Below are 15,280 nucleotides of genomic sequence, written 5' to 3' on the forward strand. Positions count from 1 at the left end.
CAAACCATGACAGACTGTGCAAGATCACCTTTTTAATGCTGTAAAAGCCAGAGATTACAATCAAGTTATGCATATCTCTAGGTCTATGTGGTGTTCAAACTGCTAGCATTTAATCAATCAGTATCTATGCCTCATGTCAAACTTTTGTTTTCTGTTGAAAGAATCTCAGATATTCTTATGGTGTTCTTTCAGATACCAGTGGAATTTGGTGTAGGGTGGCACAGTAGACGACAGCTAATGTCTGTTCAACAATCAGATATTAAAGAGCAATATCGTCCAGTGAAAGTAACCAATGGATCTCAGACATGCATCCTTTTTTATGCCACTGAATTCAACTTTACAGCGGGATCACAACCAACAATTATTCTAACAAATTCAACATTTGTATTTCCCAATGTGGATACCAGCTTATCTCAGTGTTCAGAAACCAGTGCAAAGTAAGTAGGACTTAATTTCAATACCAATGATCTATAACAATTTAGTAGTACTTTGTGTGACTGAATAGCATTGCAGTGGGCATCTAAAGAAGCACAGGCAGTCTTGTGCAATTTTCATTGAAAGTTGTGCTCTTGAAGTGTGAACGTGCAAGTTAAAGTCTGTACTTGTGCACTTGTACTCTTGTGCAAGACCACAGGTGCTTCCTTAGACACCCTCAGCAGTGCAGGCTGGTTGGAAATGCCCAATGCTGCACAACATGCGGGCCATTATTTCTAAGAATAAAACCATTTTTCAGTTCAGTTCAGTTTATAAATGGACTTCTGTGAGGTGAACAGATAGAGAGTTGTACCAACATAGCTTCTTTTGTTTTCTTCATTCTAAAGGGAATAATTATATAGAGCATCTATTTTTGCATCAGTCTTATCTTATTTCTGTGCTCTCTTCTGCTATGCCCTCATTTTCATTAAATGTTTTATATTTCATTAAATGTTTTCTTCCATTCAAATGTTGGCAAGAACTCCACATGAAGAGTTCTTACAATGAAATTACAGGGATAACAGGGAAAAGGGTACTTTTCCCTGTTATCCCTGTAATTTCATTGTAAGAACTCTTCATGTGGAGTTCTTGCCAACATTTGAATGGAAGAAAACTAAAGCTTTTCAGGGAACAAGGCCTCCCATGCTGAATATTTCTCCCCTTTCTGTTTGTCAGGGAGACGAGACATCTTCTTGAAAATTGTTGTCACCACATTTGTTCCCTTGCTGTCTTTTTCACTGTGCCAGTTCTTTGCATTTACCTAACAGTTTCAATAATTAAGTTGATTTCTTGTTGACGATGTTAACAGACTTTGTTTGAAAATGACTCTGTACAACATTTTCTTCATTTTTTAAAACCCGTTAGCTTATCATTAAGATACAACAATCAAGGAAATATCAAGGATCTGGAAATAAGGTATGTTTTATTAATTACTTATAAAATTATATAGATTATAAGGCATGGCTGTAAAATAAGAATATCAAATTCCAAATCAAGATTATTCAACTTTTTTCTTAAGGGGCAGAATATACTGGTCAAAACTAAAAGCACTGTGAAACTTTTTCTGTGAACCCAAAGGCCTTTAGACTTGTTTTCTCTGACAACAGCATTCTACTCCACACGGCAAACTGCTTTTGAAACAAAAGAGGCTTTCCAAAAGCAGTTTTGTAATATGATAAGGGATCAGCAGTTCAAAGGCAAAATTTAAAAAATAAATAAATAATCCAACTGGGCTAATGCAAGATGGGTTAGGTCTTTTCATAAATCTCAGCAGCTTTTTGGATCCTGGCCACTGGCATTTGCTGCCTTGTTGCCTTATTACATCTCTCTATTTTGATCAGGCATGGACCACTATAGTATATTGTTTCCCATCATAAGGTGTGCATTGTGAATTAATATATATTGTTAGTGCAGCAAAAACAACCAAATCCAGGTGGCACATGTATTGTCATTCCGTTCTTTTAGTTGGGGACAATTATGAAAATAACAGTGCCATGTGTGAAGCAGTCTTTTTTCTCTCCAGAGAAAGAACCAATTAAAAAAGAGCTAGGATTCCTTTAGAGAAAAAGCAAAATTAAAGATTCATTTAACAGCAGAGTACATGGAACGTATGCTTAGTGTACATCTCTTACACCGTAATTCAGATGCAACACATAAATAATGCATGGAATTCACAGCCACAAGATGTGATGATGGCTTTAAAGGGGGGTTAGATACATTTATGAAGAACAGCTTATAAAAGAAAGCTTTTACCCCTTAGGGGTTGCCGCAGTCTCTCCTTTCTGGCTGCTCTGTTTTGTTTTTATACAAAGAAAAAAGTTACCACCCAATACAAGAAATGAATGAAACTTCTTAAATCACTTCATTAATCTAAGTTACTTATTATACATGAATCATTTAAGTCACTTATTATAGTAAAACACTGAACATACATAAATCACTTGACAAGTTTTTGCGATAAGTCCTTGTTTCCCAGTGAGCTTCCTCAGAAGTGAAATTGTTGTGTCCCAAACGTGATAAACTTTACATCCTCCCTGGTTTATGGAGTTCTTCAAAGTATCCTTCAAAAATGTTTCTTCAACTCCTCCAAAGGGAGTGTAGGTTGTATCAACATTAATAGATTTCTCCAAGGGCGTTAGACAGAGTCCTTCTAAATACAAAACACAAACCATACATAAAAGAAAACATTTGCAAAACATGAGAAAAAACATATACAACATACTGAAATTCATATGTTAACATTAAAGATAATTACCCAAAAGATGCAACGGTTCACAAACTGCAGCCCAAGCTGACACCCAGTCTTATCAAGCCTGCTCAGATGAACTGACCAAGCTATCTTACTACAGCTTTATAACACTCTCAATCATTCTCAGCTGCTGAAACTCCTAATCAGCCACTATCTGGCACTCTTCACGCTTAATTAGGGCACCACAATTACAAAAAACAAGATAAGTCTAAATTTGTGTTTAAACCATAAGGTGACAGGGAATTTGAATATAAAACGATTCTTGTCTGTTTAACCATCTTACTGCATCAACGTTACAGTTTCCAAATTTTTCTTTTCTAAAGGTGGAAATCACCACAAATTTAAAGTCATCAGGCTGATGACCAGCTAGCCAAAAATGTTCTGTGAGTGGTGCCTCTAATACTCCATTTTTAATTCTGTAATAATGTTCTAAAATACGTTTTTTAACCGGACGTATGGTGCAGCCAACATATAACTTTAAACATGGGCACATAATAACATATATGGCATAGGCAGAATTACAACTGGAGAATTCTTCCAAAGGCTTAACATAATTGCCAGTAGGATGTTGAAAGACTTTAGTGGGCAATGAAAACTTGCACGCAGCACACGTCCCACATTTAAAATGGCCCTTAACCCTTGACATAACTAACCTCTCCTGTGGCATATCAGAGTGTATCAAATAGTTAAACAAACTTTTATTTTTCTTGAAGCCAATCAGTGGTGGTTCCTCACAACCTGGAATGATATTACCAATGGCCAATATCTGAGAACCACTTTTTAAATTTTATTACTTAGTAAAGAATAATTCAGTCCCCATGTAATCCTGCGTGGTATGGACTTATCTTTGGTCTGAAATAAACATCTCCTCTGAATGCTATCAGCACGTAGTCTTGCTCTCTTAATAATATGCCAAGGATAATCCCTATTCAGCAATTGTACCTCAAGCGTTCTGGCAGATTTCTTATAATCAGAGTCCAGGGTGTTGTTTCTTTTTAATCTGAGGAACTGGCCATAAGGTAAATTATCTTTTAAATAAGATGGATGAAATGATCTATAATGTAAATATGTATTACGGTCAGTCTCCTTCGTATACAATGATACAGAAATACGATGGTCAAATCCAATATGTACATAGACATCCAGAAATGAAACTCTGGATGAACTTATATGACTCTCAAATTTAATCGTCTCATGAATACGATTGATCCATTCAATAAATGCCTGGACCTTCTCTTTATCCGAAAAAATAATAAAAATGTCATCAATGAAACACTTATACAAAATCAAATTATCAAAAAATGGATTGTTGTCCTTATTGCAAATAATATAGGATTCCAATCTTCCCATAAAGAGATTAGCCAAAGAGGGGGCAATAGGACTACCCATTGCCACACCCTGAATCTGCATGAAAAATTGTTGATTAATTCTAAAGTAATTCTTCTCCAAAACTATATCCAATAATTGTAACAAAAACCAAGTGGGAGGATTTTTAACGTGTCTAGAGTCAAATGTGTCTTCTGCCACTGACCTTGCCTCATCATGAGGTATATTAGTATATAGTGATTTTAATTGATTTACATTTTATTGATTTTAATATTTTAATGAGATTTCATGGAATTTTATTGTATTAACTTTTGAAACTACCTTGGGATAATTTTATGAAAGGTGAAACATAAATTTAACAATAAACCAATAAACAAACAGGTTTATCAGTGGTTATTGTGCATAATAAATAAACACAACTTCCATGTTCAGAGGCAGTATACTGGTGAATACCAGTTGCTAAGAAGGTGGTAATAATGCTATTTTCTTCATGCTCTGATTGTGAGCTTTTCACAGGAATCTGGTTGGCTGGCTACTGTGGAATGTTGGACTTGATGCTGGGCCCTTGCTTTGAGCCAGCAGGCCTAACAAAATATATGTTTGTAGTAATATAAGTTTTGTTTGAAAAAGAAATCAGTGAGCCTTTGAACTGCAGTCTGGAGAGCATATAAGAAGAGCCCTGCTCTTCAGTTTCAGTTTTCTCTTCCCATTCTCACTCATGTCTAAAGTAACTATTTCCCGATTTTTCCTGAAATCAGGCTGACATCCTGAATAATGAAGTACTGATGGTGCAGAAGCGATTGACTTAACACAGCACTGGTATTCACACTGGTGGGGGTGGCAAGAGGGAATTTTGACTACATCTCCTTTCCCCAGAAGTGCTCTGTGTCATCCAAAATATGTCCCTGAAGGTTGCACAGCCCTCAAGGACACAGCTTTGGGTGACAAAGAACTTCTGCGGGAAGGGGAAAGTGTTGAAATTTGCCTCCCCCCATGAGTGCCAGTGCTGCTTTAGTGTAGAATTTATCTGCTGCTGCAGCAGCACATCTCACAAAGCATCAGCACTTTGTTAGTCGGAATGTAAGCCACCAAAGACTGTGGAGATGTTGCATTTGTCACTTTGCACCCAGACCCAAGGAGACACGGACGCAGTTACATTTGGTGAAACTGGCCTCTTTATTAACATTCCAATTGCAGTGGACTTGTTAAGGCATTCAGCTGGGATTGGCATTCCACCCCCTCAGTGCGGGCACTCCCAGGTCAGCCACGTGTGTGGCCGCCTTACTCTAAGGCCTAGGGCGCTGGCACCTTGGCTTGAGGCAGTTTGACCAAGCGGGAATGCCCTTCTCAGCCGACCTAATGTCAGGTCCCTGCTGTCGGCACTATCCCTTCGACGCTGCACAGCCATACGGAAGGAAGCCGCCTAGAGCGGGGTAGGAGTTGAGCTGCATCCCCGATCTGTCAAGCCTCAGGGGATCAGCGCCTCCTAGTTGAAGCCCAAAAGCTTACCTAAGGTGCTGCACCAGTTATTTCCCAGTTTTTACCCACACTGTACCTGCCACAGCGGGCATTAGCCTAGCTTAACGCCCCGCACCTCACAGGCCCTTCAGGACCATTGCCAATACCAGCCTCAGTCATCAATGAGTAACCGCATCCCCTCAGGTGAAAGGTGTACCCATCACCCCTGTAGAGTGTGGGCTGCGACAAGAGTGTTTCATTGTGCGGTGTGCAACCGCCCCTCGTGTCATTGCCGCGTTAACTCTCCGTCTAGCCCTATCGATCTTGTTCTGCTTACGTGCCCCCCTCCATACTCTACACTGCGTGATGTCAGACGAGAGTATATCCCTCTCCGGGCACCATGCCAGCACCTCCTCCAGGTTCAGTATGGTCTGCTGAGACAGCGATAATCCCGTCTGGCTGCTTCGCACAGCATTGGCAAAAACTGGGCACTCTGCATGGCCATTCCTCCAAGCCGTTCCACTGAGGCCCACCGCCCCAGGCCCACCTGCGTTCCGGGTTCGGCGCTAGGAGTGTGCATGGTTTGGTCCGGCACAATTCAAAAGACTGCCGGACCGGTCCGGAAGTCTGGATGGGCGGGGGACTGTTGCTTTAAGCGGGGGTGGTGGTGGTAGTACTTACTCCCCCCGCCGCTCTTCCCCCTCCGGCGCTGTGTCATTTGAAAAATCTTCTTGGGGCGGCAGAGTTCCTCAGCCGCCCCTGCCCCCATCATTGTTTGTAAAGCCTTCAAAGAGACGAGCGCTAGTGGCGCGCATGCGCCCTGCGCGGTGCGCGCGCTCGTCTCTGACGCTGCTGCACGCGCCGTGATGTATGCAGCGCGTGGCAGCATCAGAGACGAGCACGTACACCGTGCAGGGTGCATGTGCGCTGCTAGCGCTCATCTCTTTGAAGGCTTTACAAACAACGATGGGGTCAGGGGCGGCAGAGGAACTCTGCCGCCCCAAGAAGATTTTTCAAATGACACAGCACCGGAGGGAGAAGAGCGGCGGGGGGGGGAGTAATACCACCCCCCCGCGTAAAGCAACAGTCCCCCCCATGCCGGACCGGGGGTGCACCAGACCATGCACACCCCTATTCGGCGCCCGGCGCCCATTTGAACACCCCGAACAAAAGCGTGGCCCCAGACGATGACTCTGGCCCGCTGCGTTGGAGACATCACGTGTCTGAGACCCGCATCCCAGACCACCGTGTGCTCTCCACCATATTGCTGAGACCCAGCCATTGGTATTCCATTGTACGTTCCAAGCCACGTGGTGTCTCTTAGATGTATGTGTGAATTGTCTTCTCTGAAAAGCATTGTGTTTTGAGTTAATGTGAGGTCAGGTCTGGCTCTAGAGTGATGAAGTCAGGCATTTGCATGGAGTACTGAAGAAGATCAGAGAGGGCAATATGAGATAATTCTCAATATATACATCTTGCTTCTTCAAGGTTAAGAGCTCATTGACAATGTGTAAGGTGATACTTTCTACTTGTGGCATTTGGTTTATGATGGGTTATTCATATATTCTAGACAGGAGGTCCTTAATTCAGATTCTGAGGTCCTTAAGTGGTGTGTGAACAAGCTCCTAGTTGGAACGATACAGTTATGCTGTATTTGCAAGGTAACCAGTGTTCCATAGAGGATTACTTGTCAGGGCCCTTTTAGCTGTGAATTCAGGGTGAACAAAACACAGATGTTATAGAAACCTTCTGCACATGAATGGTAGTTCATACAATCCTTGGGAACATGGCTAGGCCACTAACTTTCTGTCTCAACAAGTGTTTTTATCAGCCCACACTTTTGCCTGCCTTTAGCAAAGAAATTACCTGAGTACTTCATAGACATAAACATGTCTATGTTAATGTCTAGCAGACATTCAGTATGCCTCTGTTTAATGTACCATTATTTGTGATGATGCACTGGATTGCAGTTTGTGTCCAGGATGGAGAACTCAGATGTCCTTTTTGGACTGCGCATACTAAAATCTAAGCAGATAAGACTATTCCAGCAGCTTATGATGTGCCCAGTTGTGGTTTGATGGTAGAGCATGTTATAAACAGCTACTTACATAAATGTCTGAACACTCTTATAGCATGTCCAAATATATTTCTCCCATCTTCTGATTACTTAAACTCCCACTGAATACATAGGAATACCTAGGAACTTAGGAACCTGCCTTATACCGAGTCAGACCACCTTCTGGACACCCCCGTCCAGCACCACCTTCTGGACACCCCCATCCCAGAAAGGACCGAAGCCACTGGAAAGCAGTGCCTCCAATCCCCATATTCGAGAGGTGATCCAGAAAGATACCATGGTCGATGGTATCAAATGCTGCTGAGAAGTCCAGCAGAACCAACTGCGACCCACTCCCCTTTCAAGCTCCCGGCGTAGGATATCTCTAGGGTGACCAAGGCAATTTCAGTCCCAGATCAGGACAGAAGCCAGATTGAAAGGGAACTAGATAATCCGTATCATCCAAGAGCCTCTGCAGCTGAGATGCCATCACACACTCTGTCGCCTTGTCCCAAAAGGGAAGGTTAGAAACAGGCCTGTAATTGTTCAGGTTGGAGGGATCAAGGGAGAGCTTTTTTAGTAGTGGTCTCACCACCACCTCCTGGAGGTACGATGGCATCCTGCCCTCGTTTAATGAGACATTAATTATAGCCTCCAACCACCTGCCCGTACCTTCCCTGGCAGATTTTATTAGCCATGAAGGGCAAGGGTCTAGAGCATACGATGTTGCCCACACAAAATCCTCAGGCTGCACCAACTGAAAAGAATCCAATAAAATAGGACCAGATGGTACCTGAGGCACACCTGCCAGAACTGCCAAAACTCTGGAGTACAAATCAGCACAGATGCGAGCGACTTTATCTGTAAAGTGGCATGCAAATGGGTCACAGTGGTCACAGTGGTCTATAGATGGCCCCATTACCTGGGGGGATGTGCCTTTGCTACACAAAAAAGCTCTGCTAGCTAATATATCTTTAAACAAGTATTTGAAGCACATGTACAGAGGCTCTTTGGATGAACAGCCCCCCCCCCCACATGATAAAGGGACATGCTGGAAGGGCGTTGTGATGTCCCTTTTCTAATCGCATTGTCAGGGACAATATCGTCTGTACCAGCCCTGATGCTCAGATCTGCAATGGTTGGGCAATACAGTGTATGCAAAAGCCAGAATTTGGCCTTAAATTGCTCTGAGTAAAGATATAGTTCACCTTAAGTTAGTACCAAATGCCCTGAGCCTCCAGCCCTGCCTAAGATGATGGCTCATCAAATAGATTTTACTGTACTATAGGGGAAATATTATTGGCTATTGAGGTCAAACTTGAATGGCTGAACAGTTGCTTGTGAAATTAAAAAAGAGTATCTTGGGTGTTGGTAAGTAGAACAACACTGAACATGATTTCAAATTAAAACCCTTAAATCTTCTTATACCATGGTCCTACTGTTAGCGCCAGCAGGATAGCAAATGCTTCACAGATGATGTTACAATACAGTACAGCCTCAGGTAGACTAAAAAATGAATTTCTACTCAACATAGAATTTAGGAAATTCTCTAAAAAAATTCTACCCAAAGAGGAGGAGAACTTGTTTATTGCAGAAGTTGCACTCAAAATTTCCATGTATTCTAACATTGTTTAGAAATGGGATTACCATGAGATGGTTGTTAAATATCCCCTTTTGCTAGCTATTCTCTCAGACTGCTACAGTTGGAGTTTTTTAGAGCAACACCTACTCCAGTTGCTCTAAAAATCTCAAATTAATTATCTCCATATTTAACATATTTTCCCCTTTGCTTAATCATAAGATTGCTTAGAGAATCAATCTAGGCTGAAAAGTAGCACATAAATATGTAAAGAAAATAAGGTCCAAGTTATTCTGTTGGCCACACATAATTGCATATGGACTCACAAAAATTAGACATTTGTATTTAAAACTGGGAAGAGGAGAAAATGCAGCAGACCTACGCAAAGAGTTGTGGATGTCTTAATGGTTAATGGCCAATATGAGGACCAACCCCACTGTGAACACCAGTGAATGGATTTCTGAAGTCTTGGTTGCTGTGGATTCAGTTACCTCAGGGTCCAACTACACATTACATTAAATGCATGTATGTTCAGCTCTACTTTTTCCCCTTTTGGTTAAATGGTAGCCACTAAAGGGGAAGGGACTGATCAGAACTGGAACTATGGTGCACAGGCAGAGGATATTTAAGCTTTCCCCTTGTACCACGCTTAGTGACCAGATTTGGCTTTTTAAAAGCCAAATTCTGGCTTATGGCCCATTTGACCCACAAATATACCCCTTAGGTTCTGGCAACCTTGCCCACAGTCCTGATGAAAAGTGTCCCCCAAAATTGCTTTCACCCCTGGGAGGAAAGCTTCCACTGGATTCTATTTGAGTTAAATACTTGCAGGCCTGATCCTGAGTACCCCATGCCTGATTTTTAACTAAAAAATAAATAATCCACACATGCAGAGCAAATCTCCCTGTTTCTATGTAATGTGTAGTTTGGCCTTCACCCTGGAGATTAAGGCCAATAAGCAACAGCAGTAGTGTGTATGTGAGCTAAGAAGAGAAGATTGGGACAGGACTAGGAGCTAGACACAGAGGCCACAATCACATGTAACACGAAACCACAATGAAATGGGACAGAGGTTGGAATCTGTGGACATCCGAATGTGTGAAACTGAAGTTTTGAGGCAAAAGCAACCTGCGGTTTCCCTCACCAAACTCCAGTTTGAACCTTCATTTGTAGTGAGTTTCACTGCCCCAACATGAGATTTTGTGGTGGCAGTGTTACATCTGAATGTGAATGCCAACATAACCACAGTTTTGTGCTGTTTCTGGAACCATAATCATAGAGAGGGTGGCCCAGACACGCCTGGGATTGCGCCTGCTCCATGCCTGCAGCGCTTCACGCTGGCCCCCTCTCCAAGCACTTGCCCCGCTCCTTGTCGCCATTCTAACAAAGCAGTTGCCTAGCAACAGGGATGCTGGCACATCCTATTCCAAGCTTCCAAGCCTGTGAAATGGGAAAGTCACATAGAGGTATTTCCTTTTCCCACTCTGTCCCTTGTTCCCCCCTTCCTGGCAATCAGGAGAGAAAGGAGATGGGATGGCAAGACAAGCACTATATGCTTAGCTCTCAGGAAATGAAGCGATAAAGACATATATTCTCAAGCACATGCAGTTGTAGTGGCAACATAAACAGGGCGACCCTATTAGATCACTGAGACAGCAACATATGGCAGGATGATGATACTCAAGGCTGGGTTTAAAGGGCACCCCCAAGTTGCCCCAACCAGGAATTATTGAATGGCTCAGGGGTATTTTTTGTACAGTGATGTTGGGGAAGGGGTCCCCAGCCCCTCCCCTTCAGTTAATGTGTGTGGTCCTTAGGTTTACTCATGAGAAGGGCAGGGCAGCAGGATCAGCTTTTCCTCCAGTGAAAGGAGCAATTCTACATGTGGGATGACAACAGATGCTGTTCCTGAGTGGACCATTCTCTCATGAGAGTGGAGGGCCATGGGGATACCCCTTCACAACTCATGAGAAGAACTGCCCAAGGGGACAGGGGAATCAGGCAGAATCACTACTAATGTGTGATGAAAGCCATTTCCCCAAGGACTGCTCTCTCATGAGAGTGCTAGGCCATAGAGAAACACATGTGGGGCAGATGGCAGATGCCGCCCAGCTTGGTTGCTTGATACAAGCAAGCCACTGGGACAGATAACCCGATAACACCTCTCCCTATCTTGGAGACTGCTGTGATGAAGCAGTCAAAGCAGGCCCTCTGCCAGCCTGTCCAACCATTTGAACATGTCCATTTTTATTTTTGCCCAGAATGGTGAACCCACTCTCCGGAGGTCACAGACAACTGGAGCTCCCCTCTCCCGCAATTCCCCACAGTGGCAGAAATGCATCTGCCGCAATGCTGGTCCGAACACAGGAAATTTGAATGAGAGTTAAGATCTATCCCTGGTCGCGGTGATTCCCCAGTAATGTTCAGAAACATGGAGCATCAAAATGTTGTTTGGATGTGCGAAAGGCTTTCCCAGAGAGAAGGGTGTTGTTGTTGTTGTTATTACATTTATATCCCGCTCTTCCTCCAAGGAACCCAGAGCAGTGTACTACATACTTGAGTTTCTCCTCACAACAACCCTGTGAAGTAGGTTAGGCTGAGAGAGAAGTGACTGGCCCAGAGTCACCCAGCAAGTCTCATGGCTGAATGGGGATTTGAACTCGGGTCTCCCCGGTCCTAGTCCAGCACTCTAACCACTACACTACGCTGGCTCCCTTGCTACAGACCCTGCTTTTTGGATGGCTCAACTCATGAGCATGCAGTCCAACAGAAGAACGAAGGTTGGCGAGTCTAAGGTCCTCCCAGTAGACTGACCCTCTCATGAGAGGTCTTATCCCCCTGGCGGCATGCCGCCACGGTGACAGGAATATGGTTGCCAGGTCCAGATGGTGAAAAAAGTCGATATCCATCACCAAAAAAAGTAGAAATAGAGGACGCTTTTCACAAAAAAAAGTCTCCACTTTGCATAAAATTTGCATATGTTTATTGGTATTATATATGCATATTTTGAAAAAAAAATGTATAATTTGAGAATAAATCACTTTGAAGCTGATGACTGGGTGAGCTGTATATCTGCTCCGTCTGCTGTCTAAGTGCTGAGTTCTCAAGGCCCCTGCTTCTTAACCATAAATTCATCTCCTGGTTAGGTTTACCACACACACACAGTCCTCTGTCCTCTTCCCCCATGGGCCACCCAGCCTGCTCTCCCCTGCCAGGCCAGCAACTTCACCTCTTGGTCAGTCACCGACAGCTCAGCTGAGGCCTAGCATCCAGTGCAGGGAGTGGGAGAGGCATCTGGCAGTGCCCAGAAACCTGTGGCCCCAGGACACCCCCAATCGCTCTTCAGTGGTGGCTGAACCTGTGCTTCTCTCTTACAATCACTGTCCAACAGACATTTATTCAATTCTAGATTTTGTATAGCCTCTGTTGGTATATTTGGGGAATGATTTATTATAATTCATTAATTCAATTTCTATACTGCCCTTCCAAAAATGGCTCAGGGTGGTTTACACAGAGAAATAACAAACAAATAAGATGGAACCCTGTCCCCAAAGGGCTCACAATCTAAAAAGAAACATAAGATAGACACCAGCAGCAGTCACTGGAGGTACTGTGCTGGGGATGGATAGGGCCAGTTCAGGCGCGTAACAATGATCGGGCAAGGGGAGACAGTTGTCTGGGGGCCCCACTGCCTGGAGGGGCACCCCAGAGGCACCTCATGTGACTCCCCATTGCCCCCTGCCCAGCCCCATAGCCTCTCAGCCACTTGCCCTCTTCGCCGTCTCTCCTGCTTGTTCTGCTGGCCCGCAATCGAAGCAGCAGACAAGCTGCAAAGAGCTCCTTTTCTCCCGCCTCTCAGCTGATCGGCGGGTGGGCGGGGCTTCCACGGAGGCCTCCGTGTAGGCCGCAGTGAAGCCTGAACTCGAGTAGGGCCCAAGCAAGCCAGGAAGGAGGAGGCAGCCAGAGTGTTCTCTGCAGCAGAAGACCCCTTGCTGCCCTGCTTAACCCAGACCAGCATTTGCCAGGTAGAGTGTGAACTCCTTTTTGTGGTTACCTTTCCCGCCCCGCCCCCCCCCATATATAGGGATCTGCTTGCCATAGGGCTTGGATATGGGGGCGGGGGGACCGAGAAGTCTCTGAATATTTATTTTGAAACAGCTTGGAAAATTTGCTGACTTAAAAAAAACTATCTAAAAAGTCCTATAAGTGGCTTGTTTCATGGCAGAAAATTGCAAAAACTTCTGGAACAGTATTTTATTAATTTTATTTATTCATTCATTCATTTATAAATGCACTTATGTTCAAGTTGTTTTGCAACCCAGAAGGTCTGAGTGAGAACTGTGAAGCATGTGTGGTGCTTTTATTTTATTTTTCTTGTGTGTGAACTGCTCCCCAATAACTTGCAGGGACTTCAGGGTAAATCTGGCCAACATGTGAATGCAGCACCTCCATTCCAGAGGAGATGTGTCTTAAAGGGCTTTAAAAGCCTCCTGTGAAAAACCTCCTGCAATCAAACTTGACTGAATTTGTTCAGAATTCTGAGAAAACAAACATAGGTTCACCCTGCATGGTTGAAAGTCTACTTTGCTAATCTGCAGCGAGGGGCCCATTTTAATAATTCATCTTTCTAGTGTGTTCTAGGCATTAAAAGTAATACAAATGTATAGTACTCAATGTATATCACTATATATTGTGACGTGTGTGTGTATTCAGTGAAATGTATTTGCAGGCAGCATACTTATTTGGGAATATCAGACTTAAATCCTTGGGGGCCTGGGGTGTGCGGAGGCCCTGGACTTTGGGGAGGGGGGCCCATTTTAAAATCTTGTCTCTGGGCCCACTCCAACCTTGCTACGCCCCTGGGCCAGTTACTCTCCCCCTGCTAAATAAAGAGAATCACCACGGTAAAAAGTGCCTCTTTGCCAAGTTAGCAGGGGACTGCTAAGGGGAATGAGCAAGTAAATGCCATGCTTGCATTTTTAAGTTTAAGCATTTTTAAGCATGCAAAATCATTTTTGGAGTCTCTTTATCATTGTCAAATGGAATGTTTGCAGGTTCAAATAGCTATCAAATTGAGTCCAAATTCATTCCTAACCCTACCTGTTATCTATAATGCAGAAATTATCCACTGTCATTTGATTTCCTATGTTCTGTGTTTTCTTTCTTTCTAGATTTATAATGAACAACAGGTTCTATGAAGGTTCTGCACGAAAATGGTTCACTTTAGAGCATATTTTGATTATAGCAGACAACAGGAGTGTTGATTTTAGTGTCACTGACATCTCCAGTCCTGCAGAGTTTTCATTTCATTGCCAGAAAGTGGGAACAAGCAAAAACTTTGATGTAACTTTGAATCCAGATGACAATAAAGAACACTGGGAGGTTGTCATTTCTGAGTTTCAGGCAAGTATGCATTGCCATTTCCGAAGCAATTCTATGAGGTATTACTTGCAGTAGGTATTTCAGAAAGGAATATATTGAACACCACCTCAACTTCTTCTTCAGTCTTAAGACAAACTTAAAAGAAAACTATGCTCCCCATCACCATTACACACACACACACACACACACACACACACACACACACACTTACTTAAGAACATAAGAACAGCCCTGCTGGATCAGGCCCAAGGCCCATCTAGTCCAGCATTCTATTTCACACAGTGGTCCACCAGATGCCGCTGGAAGCCTACAGGCAGGAGTTGAGGGCACGCCCTCTCCCCTGCTGTTACTCCCCTGCAACTGGTACTCAGAGACATCCTGCCTTTGAGGATGGAGGTGGCCTATAGCCCTCCAACTAGTAGCCACTGATAGACCTCTCCTCCATGAAGTTATCGGAACTCCTCTTAAAGCCATCCAGGTTGTTGGCTGTCACCACATCTTGTGGCAGAGAATTCCACAAGTTGATTATGCATTGTGTGAAAAAGTACTTGAATTTGTTGGTCCTAAATTTCCTGCCAATCAATTTCATGGGATGACCCCTGGTTCTAGTGTTATGGGAGAAGGAGAAGAATTTCTCTCTATCCACTTTCTCCATACCATGCATGATTTTATAGACTTCTATCATGTCTCCCTGCAGTCGTCTTTTTTATAAACTAAAAAGCCCCAGGTGGTGTAGCCTTGCCTCATAAGAAAAGTG

At 43.5% G+C, this 15,280-nt stretch overlaps 1 protein-coding gene and 1 long non-coding RNA gene across 2 annotated transcripts in view; one reads left to right on the forward strand and one right to left on the reverse strand.

The window, feature by feature from the left end:
- Window positions 1–15,280, forward strand: part of LOC128327423 (V-type proton ATPase subunit S1-like) — a gene marked incomplete at its 5' end in the record, with an annotated part of 61,332 nt that overhangs the window by 37,346 nt on the left and 8,706 nt on the right. Inside the window, 3 exons of the mRNA XM_053256227.1 lie at window positions 193–437; window positions 1,339–1,389; window positions 14,313–14,544. Coding sequence (XP_053112202.1) covers window positions 193–437; window positions 1,339–1,389; window positions 14,313–14,544 — 528 coding nt within the window. The remainder of the gene's footprint in view (window positions 1–192; window positions 438–1,338; window positions 1,390–14,312; window positions 14,545–15,280) is intronic.
- LOC128325678 (uncharacterized) lies at window positions 2,037–2,792 on the reverse strand. The gene is made up of 2 exons (XR_008307554.1): window positions 2,729–2,792; window positions 2,037–2,623 (listed from the first exon to the last, which is right to left on the reverse strand). It is a non-coding gene; the product is annotated as an uncharacterized LOC128325678 (long non-coding RNA).

Source organism: Hemicordylus capensis, chromosome 5 (genome assembly GCF_027244095.1).
Source record: "Hemicordylus capensis ecotype Gifberg chromosome 5, rHemCap1.1.pri, whole genome shotgun sequence".
NCBI classification, from domain to species: Eukaryota; Metazoa; Chordata; class Lepidosauria; order Squamata; family Cordylidae; genus Hemicordylus; species Hemicordylus capensis.